The 13,752-nt window shown below is 49.6% G+C and overlaps 2 protein-coding genes across 5 annotated transcripts; one reads left to right on the top strand and one right to left on the bottom strand.

Annotated features, from left to right (window-relative positions):
* Nucleotides 1-136: 136 nt before the first annotated feature.
* On the bottom strand, nucleotides 137-10,693 carry Cog8 (component of oligomeric golgi complex 8). 4 transcript variants are annotated; one of them, XM_057753472.1, is made up of 6 exons: nucleotides 10,267-10,693; nucleotides 7,707-7,914; nucleotides 5,618-6,445; nucleotides 4,545-4,713; nucleotides 2,615-2,791; nucleotides 231-1,067 (listed from the first exon to the last, which is right to left on the bottom strand). In XM_057753472.1, the coding sequence occupies exons 1-6, from the start codon at nucleotides 10,659-10,661 to the stop codon at nucleotides 910-912; spliced, it is 1,935 nt and encodes a 644-aa protein (XP_057609455.1). In that variant the 5' UTR covers nucleotides 10,662-10,693; the 3' UTR covers nucleotides 231-909. The 4 variants fall into 4 exon arrangements, with proteins under 4 accessions (XP_057609454.1, XP_057609452.1, XP_057609455.1 ...); XM_057753468.1 differs by lacking the exon at nucleotides 231-1,067 and having other exon boundaries at nucleotides 2,309-2,791; XM_057753471.1 differs by lacking the exons at nucleotides 2,615-2,791; nucleotides 4,545-4,713; nucleotides 5,618-6,445; nucleotides 7,707-7,914; nucleotides 10,267-10,693 and adding exons at nucleotides 137-196; nucleotides 1,675-2,291 and having other exon boundaries at nucleotides 881-1,067.
* Nucleotides 10,694-10,883: 190 nt separating this feature from the next.
* On the top strand, nucleotides 10,884-13,436 carry Nip7 (nucleolar pre-rRNA processing protein NIP7). Its single transcript, XM_057753846.1, has 5 exons — nucleotides 10,884-11,008; nucleotides 11,115-11,201; nucleotides 11,297-11,435; nucleotides 11,931-12,071; nucleotides 12,246-13,436. The coding sequence occupies exons 1-5, from the start codon at nucleotides 10,953-10,955 to the stop codon at nucleotides 12,363-12,365; spliced, it is 543 nt and encodes a 180-aa protein (XP_057609829.1). The 5' UTR covers nucleotides 10,884-10,952; the 3' UTR covers nucleotides 12,366-13,436.
* The last annotated feature ends 316 nt before the right edge of the window (nucleotides 13,437-13,752 follow it).

Below are 13,752 nucleotides of genomic sequence, written 5' to 3' on the forward strand. Positions count from 1 at the left end.
CCCTAAGGCTCAGAAGTGCAGCAGTAGTTTTTATCTTTTGTTTTGAGACAGGGTTTCCAGTAACTTGAACTTACCCGTAGAGAATGACCTTGCTGGGTGCCTTTAATCCCTGCAGAGAGGCAGGTGGATCTCTGTGGTCAAGGCCAGCCTGGTCTACAGAGCACGTTCCTGGATTGGCTCCAAGCTACTAGGAAACCTATCTCAAAAAACAAAAAAAAAAATAAATAAATAAATAATAAAAAACTCCTGATCCTCCCGCTTCAGGCTCCTAAGTGCTGGGTTAGGAGTGGTAATGTTAGGTTTCCGTTCCCATGAACAACTTAGTAACTGCTGCTGAACAGATGCTGCCCAGTTTAGGTCTCCAGGTAAAGCAGCTCCAAAGATGCTGTGTGTACACAGATCACACTGTAAAGGGATTGTTCTAACCTCCAAAAACTGGTATTATTCCTCTATATTTTACCTTCCTCATGCCAGGAATCAAACCTACATCTCTCTACATTGAGTACTGTTGTACCCATGAGCTTTATATGCCCCCAGCTCTAAGTGCTCTATCTTGAAAACCTGTTTTCTTTGCTGATTGAAAGGGGTTGATAGAAGCTTTGGTTTTTTAGCTCTTAATTGTGTGTTTCGTGTAGTTATTTGTACTGAGAATGTTTGCCTGCCCACTTCTGTTCATGCAAAATTGTCAGGGAATACCCACTCCTTCTTCAAGGGTATATTTCTACCCATGCTGTAACATATTCGGTCAAAATCTGCTTTCAGGACAAGCATTTCTATCATCTTCCCTTATCTCAATCCAGCACACACTGGCAGTCCATTGTTTACTGTCAGACTGCAACCAATTCCAAGTTGAAGCACAAAACGATGTGCCCGTCTTCACCTGAAGACCCTCGATCAGGCAAGAGGGATTCAGTCATTGACCTCCATCCAGTGGAGATTGGTAAATGTCCCGCTGTCCATTTTGTCAATGAACAAGCAGCCCTGCAAATGATCCATCTCGTGCTGGATGATTCGGGCTGTCCACCCACTTGCGGACCACACCACCGGCTCTCCTCTTGGGTCCAGTCCTGCAAAGGAAGTTACAGGCTGGCTGAGGTGAGACTCTTCCCTGACTCCATTTCCTAATTCCTGCCCGGGCTATGCCTATTTATGCTCTATCTACAGAGGCAGCATCCGAAAGTGAATATGGACAAATGCCAACTTTTTTATTCAGCCTGATTCCTAGCTCTACTACAGGGTAAGGATAAGAAACCCCCTCCTCAAAGCTTTCTCAGGTGCTATGTATCAAAGATATTTCAGCTTGGCACAGTAGCAAATAATAACCACATTCTATAAGACAATGTGGACGACAGGCATGGAATGGTTTGTTGCTCTAGCTGGAAAAAGCTGGATCCCGCTTTCTTAGACAAGCCCACCATGACATGTAAACTAGGAAAAACGTGTAATACCGACACATATATATGGGAATCTATATACACACCTATGAGAGAGAAGAGACAGATACAGATTCCCTATCTAAGTCTCCCCGGTTGGGACTCTGCGTCCCATCTACGCGGGGTTTGCCCTGCTCTTCAGGAGTCCTGTCATCAGGACTTCAGGAATCCCGAGTTCCCTGTTCTCTCGGGTCCGGCTAAGGAGAACACGGCCACCCCGCCGCCCCCCCGTCCCTTGCACCTGAGATCTGCACGGTCTGGAAGCGAGGCACACACGCCAGGAAACCGGCAACGCTCTCGCAGCCCTCGGGGAAGGTGACCATGCGGTTGTCCAGCACCCTCAGGCGGGGGTTCACCAGCACGCGAAGCGGGAAGGGCTCCATCTGACGCAGCTCGCGCAAGCGCGGTGAGAAGGTGCGGAAGAGCGCGTCGGGGAACTCGAGCGCCAGCACTTGCAGCGGCACCCCCAGCTGCGGCGCACTCAGACCCAAGCAGCGCCGCCGGCGCATCACCTGCACCAGCCGCCCCACGAGTCGCTGCAGCTCCGGCCCCGCCAGCTGCGCGGGTTCCACCGGGGCCGCCACGGTGCGCAGCACCGGGTCCCCGACCTGGCACACGCGCGAGTATGGCGGCTGCGGCGCGCCCCATACGAGGCGCCTCAAGTACCGCCAGTAGGAGCGCGTGCGCGCGGGGCCTTCTAGGCCGGCAGACGAGCTGCAGCTCCGCACACCGCCCAGCGGGAGCCGCGCCGCTACCAGCAGCCCACCCAGCAGCCCCATGCCGCCGAAACCGCCGCGACCCGTCCTCCCGCTAGCGCCAGGGACGCCGGGAAGCGTAGTTCCCGCGCGACTACCGAGACCAATCATCGGAGACAGCAGCCAGGTGGCGGTAGTCGGTCGGCTTTATTAAAGCTCCCATATACCACCGTGCCCCGCGATATCCTAGGCAAAGCAGTCTCAGCCTCCACACGAGCGGCGACTTTCCCTCTCCAGATGCCGCCGGCAGCGCTGTGCCTTTAGTCCTGCTCCCCAGCCTGGATGCAGGGAACACTGCCTATGGCTCCTCACTGGGCGGCTGCGCGGGCAGCGGCTCCCCCTCCACTGGCTCCCCAGGTAGAGGTTCCTCTGGTTCTCCCTTCTCTGACCCGCCCTCGGGGGCCGCTGAAGTAACTGGTTCCAGGCCAGGCTGCTCCGCAGAAAGCTCTTGAGCTGGGGCCACGAGGTCGGGCACTAGCTCCTGGCCATCTAGACAGAAGACTGTCTCTCTCTTAGGCAGGATAAACGCGAGAGGCTCCTGGATAGCGCTGATGTTCACATGCCCAAGGTTTCCGTGCTTGGAGAGCTGGGTGGGTGAAATGCCTAACCCAGATGGCAGGAAAAATGAAATGGAAAAGAAGTTATTAAATTCAACGCAGAGACCATGGTGGGGGCGCTCAGGGTAAAGAACTGACACAATTACATATTCCAATACTGCAAGAGCATACTTGTAATATATTAAGACTGTTACACTGAGGTCCCACGGTAAGGGTGGTTGGAGCAGAGCCAACCATCAGAGTCCTGGGATAGACACCAAGAGAAAGGGCTTGTGGAGAACAGCCACCCTTAGCCAAGGTCATCACTGACCCCTCTGCCTGAGGAGGAGCTGTGTCTCCCCTCAGCCCTACTCCAGAAGAGATCTATAACTGAGGGAGTTTTTTTATTTTTTTATTTTTTTACTGGTCTTATTTTTTGAGACAGGGTCTCTCCATATAGCAATGGCTCTCCTGGAATTCACTATCTAGACCAGGGGGGTCCCAAATCACAAAGATCCACCTGCCTCCTGTTTCCCAAATCCTGGGATTAAAGGCCTGTGCCACCAAACCTAATGAGAGAGAGAGAAAAAAAGTTTTTTTGTTGTTGTTTTTTTTCAAGTCAGAGTTTCTTTCTGGATAGTCCTGGCTGTGCGGGAACTCACTCTGTAGACCAAGTTGGTCCCAAAGTCAGATCCACCTGCCTCTGTACCATTTCTCTAGGAGGCAGAGGTGTGCAGACTAGGAGTTTAAGGTCATCCTCCAATACACAGCAAGGGCTACAGGAGACTCTTGTCCAAAAAAAAAAAAAAAAAACCCAAGCCGGGCGATGGTGGCGCACGCCTTTAATCCCAGCACTCGGGAGGCAGAGGTAGGCGGATCTCTGTGACTTCAAGACCAGCCTGGTCTACAAGAGCTAGTTCCAGGACAGGCTCCAAAACCACAGAGAAACCCTGTCTCGAAAAACCAAAATAAATAAATAAAATAAACAAACAAACAAACAAAAAACCCAAAACAACAAAACCACTTCTCTGAATATTTTATAAAAAGGGAAGCACACAATAGGTAGTCCTTTTGTGACTGGCTTCTTCCGCTTGCCCAGATAATCCACATAGTGTATGATTCCATTTCTATAAAATGTTCAGAAACGACAGATCAACAGCAAAAGTTTGCCAGGTACAACTGGAGTGTCTACCAATGGGGTCTGAGAGTGACAGACTTCTAAAACAGGTGCTAGTAATGGTTACCCCACCTTTGTATATTTTCTGAAAGGCACTGACTTATGCACACAATACTGTAAAGCAATTTAAAACTTCATACTCTTAAGACAGAAGTGGTGTGTGCCTGTGACCCCAACCCCTGGATGGTAGAGGCAGGATGACCAGAAGTTCAAGAATGGCTTTAACTACAGAGCAAATTCAAGGCCAGCTACATGACTTAAATTAAAAATATTCACATACTCATACCCACACACAGACTTTACATCAATACATAATTAAAAATAATAAAAATAGGCTAGGTGGTGGTGGCACACACCTTTAATCCAAGCCATTCAGAAGGATCTCTGAGTTTAAGGCCAGTCTGGTATACGGATTAAATTCCAGGACATCCAGGGCTACATATGAGACCCTGTCTCAAAACAACCAAAAACAACAATAATAATAAAATCATAGAAGAAAACCAGAGCTAGGTGTTATGGTTCATGCCTTTAATCCCACTCTGGAGAGACAGAGGAAGAGAGAGCTCTGAGTTTCAGGTCAGCCTGGGCTACACAGATCCTGTAACAAAAGGTAAAAAATTTAAAAATCTTTCCTTTTTCTTACCTAGAGTCTGGGCTATCTGAGCTGGCGGGAACAGGACTTGAAGACAGCGGTTCAGATACGGAACAAGGTCTTCCAGGAAGGCAGTGCAGAACTGGACAAAGATTTCAAGTTCACCACTGCTGAACGCAGCCTCTTCAGCACGATGGAATGCCAAGATTGTTTTGGTTACCTACGAGACAAGAATGACAAAAACCTCAGACAAGTCTGCTGCTGCTGACGATGAGGACAGCACAAACGTGCAGCATGAAGAAAGGTCTTTCACAGCGGGGCGGCGGGGGAGCACACCTTTAATCCCAGCACTCAGGAGGAAGAGACAGGCTGATCTCTGTGGGTTCAAGACCAGCCTGGTCTACAGAGCAAGTTTCAGGACAGCTAAGGCTACACAAAGAAACCCTGTCTTGAAAAGCCAAAAAATAAAAAAGTTAATCATTCCCAACACTACATTTCATTGCTATCTTGTCCAAATGAATTCAGCACTGTGGTCAACAGTGACACTATTGTGTCACATCACTGGGGGGTTGATGACCCAACTTGTTACGTTCCGGTACGGTTCCCAGTTCCAGGAGAGGAGCATCATGAAATAACACTGGGGAGATGCTCTCCTGTTCCCTGAGGAAGAAACAGCCATGTTGTGAGCTATCTATGGTAGATAGCCTCTAGAAACTGAGTTCTGTAACTTTTCCAATGGCATGGGGTGACACCTGACAACTGGAATGAACTCCTGATGGAGCCGGAGAACTCCAGCAGACACCTGGACCCAGCTGATGCCTTGAATACAGCCTGTGAGACCCTGAGCAGAGGACCCAGAGACAGTGGACCTGGATGCCTGGCTCACAGATACTGTTTTAAGCTGCTGAGTTAATGGGAATCTGGCTGAATGACTGCCACAGGTACTCTACTTCATAGCTTCTTCCAAGATCATCCCCACAGAGTCATCATGCTCTCCAGAAAACCATTAAGACCACACTAAACCTCTCCAAGTCAGCAGGAACCATGCTTATATGGACTGGTTTAATACAAAAGCCTGGCTGGCTGTTAACAAAGGCAGACCAAGGTAGAAGAAAATTACCCACTTTGGCAAGGGCATCCTCCAAGGTCCGAGTCACATCCTGTGCTAGGGCCACAGGACAGCAGAGACGCAGATCATTGAAAGCAACCAAAATGTTGTTGAGGAAGCAGGCAAGTGGCGGGAAGTCTAGGAGTACCATCGGTGGCTGCAACGTCCCGGGTTGTGTGGTCGGCACTGCAGCAGGCATGTTACTGCTGCCCAGGATGGCTGCAGCTGAGATGAGGGTGTACGAAGTCATTTCATCCTGGAATTTCTCTACTGCTTCCTCAACTGCTTTCTGGAAAGAGTTGAGTGCCACTCTCTGGAAAACAGGAGCCAACTGGCCCCGGAAATCAGCTCCCACCCGGCTAAAGGACAGCCCAAAGTACATGCATTGGCCCAGCAGAGAATCCAAGCGCCCTCCTATTCCCCGGTAAAGATCAGTCTCTAGCACTTGCAGGAACTGTGAGATTTTCTGCAGCACCCAGCCATGGAAGATGGCACCCTCATTCACAGTGTACTCTCCCATGGCAGATGGCAGCAAGGGGTCCTCATCCGAGAAGATGGCACGGTACTGAGTGATGATATCAAAGAGGTGGACCCGGCAGGCCTCAATGGTTTTTGTGATATGGAAATAAGGATCATCATTAGGGATGGCAGTCAGGATGGAGCGAAGCCAAGCATCCCGGGCCTGAAGAAACTTCACCCTCAGCTCAGCCTCAGTGAAGACATCCATGCGCCGGAGATAGCCAATGACACGCAGGCAGGCTGGGAGCTGGATGTTGGTCCTCAGTTGCTGGATCAGCTGGCTCAGCATCAGCTGCATGGACTGGCGCACTTCATTCACGATGCTCTGACAACAGACACCAGGTCACACACTGGGAAAAGTTCTCTGAGACTCATCCTACTAACCTGGACGCCAGGGGCCAACACTCTTACGGCTTTCCCCACGTATAGTGGATTTCTAAAGGTTTACAGAGATCTGCTTGCATAACTAACTCTCTTGCTCAGAAATCCTCCTGCGATTTCCCATCACAGTCAACAAACTACCAACTAGTCATCATGACCTCCAGGCCCTGCCTGATGCTCCAGCCTTTCTCATTATAGTCTAGGAAAAGCGCTGGTTTGGGATTCCTGAAACACTCAATTTCTTTCCACCTCACCCTATCTGCTTCTCCTCCTGGCTGCTGTCTCCCTAGATCTTCAAGCACTGGTTCTTTCTCACCCTGACCATGCTGGCAAAGCAGCACTCCAACAACCCTTCCCAGCCCTTTACCCTAGTCCCCAACTCAGTTTATTTATTTATTTTTTGAGACAGAATCTCAGCAAGCTGGCCTCACGTCACTAAATAGCTAAGGGTGGCCTTGAAGGATTGATCCTCTTGGCTCCACCTTCCAGGGGCTGGGTTTATAGGCATACCCCCACCACGCCTACCTGGCTTTCTCTGGCTTATTTCTTCAGATATTTACCAATATCTGCAATACTATTTTTTTAATTTATTTATTTTTCTTTAACGTGCCTTGGTGTTTGCCATGGGTGTTGGGCCCCCAGGAACTGGAGTTACAGACAGTTGTGAGCTGCCATGTGAGTGCTGGGAAATGAACCTGGGTCCTCTGGAAGAGCAGTCAGTGCTCTTAACCCCTGAGATCTCTCCAGCCCCTGCAATATTATTTGTTAATTATCAGACTTCACTAGAATAGAAACTTCGTGTGAGCCATGGCCTTGACTTTGTTCACCTGGTATTCCTGCTACCTGAGGCAGTGTCTGGCACATGAGCAATATGATCTTTGGCCAGTGGCGCTCGCCTGTAATCCCAGTACTAGGGAGGTAGAAGCAGGCAGATCTCTGTGAGTTTGAGGTTAGCCTAGTCTACAGTGTCAGTTCCAGGATAGCCAAGGCTACACAAAAGACAAAACACTAAACAAAAACAATAAAACCAAAACAACAACAGAAAAGATCCTTGAATGAGTGAGCCAATATCTTCTGTTCAACTTACCTAGCTGGCAGAAATTGATATGAAATATGCAAAGGTTTCTACTTAAAAGCTTAGTCACAACCACAGAACTAATAATTACGAGACATCAGCTTGAGGGCCCTCTGGGCAAGCTGGCTACCTGGATGACAGGGATGGAGGAGTATTTCCTTTCCAGTCGGCGAACATAGGCGGCAAGCTCCAGGGCCTCTTCGTAATAGCTGTTTCGGACACAGGTGTCCATAAGCTGTGGAATCTCTAAAATCTCCAGGATTTCTGTGTGCCGGTTTAGAGTCAGGGTGTTCATCCGGCGGTTCGAGCTGATCTCCTCGGCCTCCTTCACAAAGTTCCTAGAACAAATTAAGAAAATAGATTTCACTGTTTTGCACAGTAGGTAGTTACCAAGCACTTATTGGGCACTGGGCTTGATAGTCTGCCTGGTTTATTTAAAATCTTCCCACAGGGCTGGGGGTGGTGATGTACACCCTCGATTCTAGCCTTCCAGAGGCTGAGGCTGATATGAGTTCATGGCTCTTTTTCTACATAGTAAGTCTCAGGCTAGCCAGGGATAGAGTTAAAACACCGTTTCAGAATCAAACCTATAACTCCTATTATAATTCAAGAAACATTTTTTTGAGACAGGGTTTCAGTTCATAGCCCTGGCTGTCCTGGAACTCTTTCTGTAGACCAGGCTAGCCTCAAACACAGAGATCTGCCTGCCTCTGCCTTGCGAGTGCTAAGATTAATGACATACCGCCACCACCACCTGGCCAAGGAAATTTTTTAATAATTTTTTGTGCCTTGTTGCGAAGGTGTTAGATCCCCTGGAACTGGAGTTACAGACAGTTGTGAACTGCCATGTGGGTGCTGGGAGTTGAACCTGGGTCCTCTGGAAGAGCAGCCAGTGCTCTTAACCACTGAGCCATCTTTCCAAGTTCCTTGAAGAGACTTTTAACTCAAGGCATAAGAAACTTTTCAAGATCGCATCATTAATTGATAGCTTACATAGAGTCATCGAGATGGCTCAGTTGCCCTGAGTTTAATCCCTAGATCCCACATAACGGAAGAAGAGAAGCTGTCTTCTGACTTCCACATGCACGTGGTGGCACCCATCTCCCTCCATGTAATTTAAAATGGCTTGTAGATCTGGATTGCTGACACTTTTGGGGCTGAACTGCTCTAGGCCTCATTAAGGACTAAGTCAAGGCAAGGCACTTGGCCTCACTGGACTTGTCTCTTCACTGGTTAAATAGTAAGAAGACCCATCTCACAAAGGCATGAAAGTTAGAGACAGGTAAGATGACATGTATGGGGTTGGGTGGCAGCAGTGGTGCACCCCTTTAATCTAAGCACTCAGGAGGCAGAGGCAGGCAGATCTCTGAGTCTGAGGCCACCCTGGTCTACAGGGGGATTTTCGGGACAGCAAGGGTTACACAGAGAAACCCTGTCTTGGGGGGGGGAGGCATTCATGAAGTACTCAGGACCTGACAAAAGCAAAGTATAAAAAGACTAAACAATTTCCTTACTGGCTACTGGGGCTGTAGAGCTGGCTCAGCAAGCACTGCTCTTGCAGGGACTCAGGCTCCGGTCCCCACACATACCACCCCAGTGCCAAGGATCTGACACCCCCTTCTGGCATCCTTGGGCACATATGGTGCTCAAACATACGTGAAGGCAAAACATCACACACCTATTTTTTTTTTTTTTGCTTTTTCGAGACAGGGTTTCTCTGTGGTTTTTGGAGCCTGTCCTGGAACTAGCTCTTGTAGACCAGGCTGGTCTCAAACTCACAGAGATCCGCCTGCCTCTGCCTCCCAAGTGCTGGGATTAAAGGCGTGCGCCACCACCGCCCGGCATACACCTATTTTTAATGGCTATTAATATTCTCTCATCAGAGCCCTAACCAGCCTACAAGCCACACTCTTGTCGAGTCCCTCAGGTCTGAATGTGATGTGCGGTTGTTCAGCCTTTATCCTTTCTCTTTAGCTTTCTCCACTTCTCTGTGGTAACTCTAGAAATTGGCTTTTAAGTCCTGAATCTCTTTTCCCATAGAGGGTATATAAGGCTGGATAACTAAGGGTATGAGAGTGGGAACCTACGAGCCATATAGCTCAAAAAGGAAATGTTTTTGACGACCTATGATGTTCCCAAATAGGATTTCCATGCCGGTCTCATTATCAATGGAAGTTTCAAAGCAGACAGCCTCCAACCCAAGCTGTTGAATTCCTAATTATAAAGGTGCATATATAGTAAGCAGACGTTTATACAGTGTTAAGTATGTCGGGCCCAATGTGTTGATACAATGTCTAGACACGTAGCTCAGGATGGCCAGAACTCAATACTCAGACTTGGACTTCAAGACCTTGAGCTTCAAGTGCTGGAATCACAGTTTGTGTCAACAAGACTGGCTGGATTTTTATTATTATTTAATACAACAGCCTATGAGGGAGAGGTGGACTCCTGGCTTCCAATTCTGACTTGGAAACTTACTAGCTGTGTTCTCGGACAAGTCAGTTCACTTCGACTTCCTCGTCTGTAAATTAACAATGACGGTACCTACCTAGGTGGTTGTGGTGAAATTTAAGTGGATTAATAAGGCGACAGGGACAGAGCTCTGCGCTCCACGTAGGGTCAGCTATGTCTAGCATCCTGGCATCCTGTCAGCTACAGATATGGGCCTCTCAGCATTAGGCCAGCCGCACCTGCAGCTCTGCTGAAAGCTGGGCAGACGGTCGAGCAGGTGACCGAGGGACGTCTCCACGTCGCCAAAGAGGCGGTGGATGCGCTCGGTGCACTCGGCACCGCGAATGAACGTCTTGTAATTGGCGAAGGCCAGGTCGCGCGTCTGCTGCAGCAGCTGGGCCCGCTCCTCCGCCAAGCGCTCGGGCTCGCGTCGCAGCCGGTCCAGCCCCGAGCCGCTCAGCTCCCGGAGGTAGCGGCCCACGTCCGGCCGCTCACGCCACTGGGCCTCGGGGAAGCGGTCGCGGAAGAGCGACGCCAGGAGTCCCTCATCTTCCAGCTCCCCCAGCGCGGCTGCTGTGGCCGTCGCCGTGGCCGAAGCGGGAGCAGAGGACTGGAGAGTCACAGCAGTCGCCATCTTCCCAGCCAGCCAGCCAGCCACACGGCCACTTCCTCTCCAGACTCGGGAGGGCGCTGGCTTCGCGCCTGGAACCGGAAACGGTTGGGAAACATTTCCTTTCTCTATGGTTTCTCCGCCCAGCCAGCTTTCCGGTCCCCGGAGGTCCTCCGAGCTAGGTGGCACTAGCACAGAGAACACGTGGCACAGGGCTAGAGAGGCACGCTTTGGTGTTGCCAGGAAGCGGGGTAAGGTGACTTCCGTTTCCGTCTCTCCGGGCACGAGGATACCGGGAGCCGGGCTAGCAGGAAAATGCGGCCGTTGACAGAAGAAGAGACCCGAGTGATGTTTGAGAAGATCGCGAAATAGTAGGCACCCGAGAGGCGGACGGGGAACGGGCGCGCGGGGAGCGGGGACGCGGCCCTGGGGCGGGACGGTTCCGGCGTAGCCTCCAGTCTCCTTTTCTGCCCTCAGCATCGGGGAGAATCTGCAGCTCCTGGTGGACAGGCCCGACGGCACCTACTGCTTCCGACTGCACAATGACCGCGTGTACTATGTGAGGTGAGGTGGGGCTTGGCGCGCACCGTGTAACCGGCCTGGAGGCCCGCGTCCGTCGGTGGCCGTCACCCAGGCACCTTCCTCCCTCGTCCTTGTAGTGAGATGATCCTGAAGCTGGCCGCCAACATCTCCGGGGAGAAGCTGGTTTCACTGGGGACGTGTTTTGGAAAGTTTACCAAGACCCACAAGTTCCGATTGCACGTTACAGCGCTCGATTACCTTGCACCCTATGCCAAGGTATGTGGGGCTGGTCTACTTTCTGCCATCGGGGATGGAGTCGAAGAGGACGGTTAGGTCAGCACAGACTCATTTACATGGAGTGCCTGCCAGTGTCAGCTGCAGATGCTTGCAGGTATTGCTGCTTGGGTATGCCTAGGAAGGGGTGTGGACCTAAGGATGCCGTGTGGCTGCATAGCCTAGAAACCGGCAGGGAAACAGACCTCCCCAGTGTCAGCCGGTGAGCAGAGAGAAGTGGCTGTGCTGAGAAGGATCCTGGGGTCCAAAAAAAAGAAAAGAAACTGTTAAGCTGTCTGTCAGGTAAATTAGCGCGTTGAGATGTAGAGTTGAGGAAGGAACTCCAAGGCGAAAAGTTTGGGGTCCAAACAGTTTAAAGGGAACGTGTCTGCTTGTCTGTTTGTCCATCCCCTCCTCTCCTTTAACACAGAAGCAGCAGCTGCTCTCACTACAGGGCAGAGCTAGCGTTTTGTCTCTTGGTTTTTAACCCTCTTTCAGTATAAAGTGTGGATAAAGCCTGGAGCAGAGCAGTCCTTCCTGTATGGAAACCACGTGTTGAAATCCGGTCTGGGCCGAATCACTGAAAACACTTCTCAGTACCAGGGAGTGGTGGTTTACTCCATGGCGGACATTCCTTTGGTGAGTAGAGATGGGAGCCGTTAGGAAGGGGTGTTGTTTCAGTCTGCACACCTGTGAGAGTTACCTCTCGGCATCCTTTGAATTTCTCAGATACAGCTGTTTTAATAAAGCTTTTTGTTTGATTTCTTTTTTTTTTTTTTTTAAGTCAGTGAATTGGTGTCTGTTCAATTCCAGGGTTTCGGGGTAGCAGCAAAGTCTACTCAAGACTGCAGGAAAGTGGACCCCATGGCAATTGTGGTGTTTCATCAAGCAGACATTGGGGAATACGTGCGGCATGAAGAGACACTGACCTAGGATGGTCATCCCGGGACCTTTTTGCCGTGTGAAAGGACTTGGCTTTGTTTCCTGTGTGCAGACATCATCATGTTAGATTTGGACAGCACTGATATATGCAGCTTGGATTCTTACTCAACGGAAATGGCTAAAAATAGGGTTCCAGAGCCGGGCGTGGTGGCGCACGCCTTTAATCCCAGCACTCGGGAGGCAGAGGCAGGCGGATCTCTGTGAGTTCGAGACCAGCCTGGTCTACAGAGCTAGTTCCAGGACAGGCTCCAAAGCCACAGAGAAACCCTGGCTCGAAAAACCAAAAAAAAAAAAAAAAATAGGGTTCCAGGCCCACTTTGACTACTTGGCAAGTTCAAGGCTAGCCTGGACTATGTGGTGAGACCCTGTCTCAAAAACTGAAAACAAACAAACCAAAAGCTGTCATGTGTTTGAGTAAACAGTGTCTTGTTCTCCATCTGCATCACCTTTGAATCAACAGACTTGTTCTGATAGCGAGTTCTAAGCCACTGCACTAAGGACAGGAGCCGTTTTATTGTTATCTGTGATAACCCTTTTGCAGGCTAGTAAGAGCATCTTGGACTTTCTATTATTTTATTAGTATCATTAAAGATAGAAGCAGTCATATAAGACTAGTAGGCTCTGCTGTGATCTTACAGCTGGGATTTAGTAAAATAATAGATGTGGTTCAGCTGTTTTTCTTTGTGGTAAGCGGTGAATGATGTGGAAGATCCTGTACTCAACCTCGATTCTGCTGCCTGACGGTTGTGTGGTAATGGACAAGTCACTCCACTTAGACACGCTTCATTTTCTTCCTTTGTTAAAAGGGGGGAAAGGCCATGAAACTATTCAGTGTGGTTGTACACACCTTTAATTCCAGCACTGTGGAGGCAGAGGCAGATGGATCTCTATGGATTCGAGGCCAGCCTGGTCTGCATAGGGAATTCCTGACCAGCCTAAAAAACAAACTCAAAACCCACAAAACTGGAAAAACATCTTTAATCACCAGTGTAACAGTCGTATTCGGAATTAAAAATCATGATTGTAAAGCTTCTTGCATAGGATCTGGCGAATAGTTTTGGAATAAATACTAAGATATATTTTTAAGAGAGTTTTAGATTTATTTTTTGTGTATGAATGTTTTGTCTGCGTGTGTGTGTGTGTGTGTGTGTGTATGTATGTGCCTCATGACATGGAGGCAGGAAGAGGGGCTTGGATTCCCTGGAGCTATAATTACAGATGTATGTGAGCCGCTGTGCTAGAATCAAACTGGGTCTTTCCCAAGAGCAGCCCATGCTCTAAACTATCGAACACTCTCTCCGACCGCCATTTTAAAAAATTGTATGTATGCCAGGCATGATGTTGCACACCTTTACTCCCAGCACTCAGGAGACAGAGG

Source organism: Chionomys nivalis, chromosome 21 (assembly GCF_950005125.1).
Source record: "Chionomys nivalis chromosome 21, mChiNiv1.1, whole genome shotgun sequence".
NCBI lineage: Eukaryota > Metazoa > Chordata > Mammalia > Rodentia > Cricetidae > Chionomys > Chionomys nivalis.

What these genes read in the sequence shown, in the direction of transcription:
- Cog8 (XM_057753472.1), bottom strand. Translation starts at nt 10,661, where the DNA reads ATGGCGACTGCTGTGACTCTCCAGTCCTCTGCTCCCGCTTCGGCCACG. An exon ending in AGCTTTCAGCAGAGCTGCAG is followed by an intron (nt 7,915 to 10,266) that starts GTGCGGCTGGCC and finishes AATTTGTTCTAG; the next exon opens with GAACTTTGTGAAGGAGGCCG. An exon ending in CCTCCATCCCTGTCATCCAG is followed by an intron (nt 6,446 to 7,706) that starts GTAGCCAGCTTG and finishes GTCTGTTGTCAG; the next exon opens with AGCATCGTGAATGAAGTGCG.
- Nip7 (XM_057753846.1), top strand. Translation starts at nt 10,953, where the DNA reads ATGCGGCCGTTGACAGAAGAAGAGACCCGAGTGATGTTTGAGAAGATC. An exon ending in GACCGCGTGTACTATGTGAG is followed by an intron (nt 11,202 to 11,296) that starts GTGAGGTGGGGC and finishes TCGTCCTTGTAG; the next exon opens with TGAGATGATCCTGAAGCTGG. An exon ending in ACCTTGCACCCTATGCCAAG is followed by an intron (nt 11,436 to 11,930) that starts GTATGTGGGGCT and finishes ACCCTCTTTCAG; the next exon opens with TATAAAGTGTGGATAAAGCC.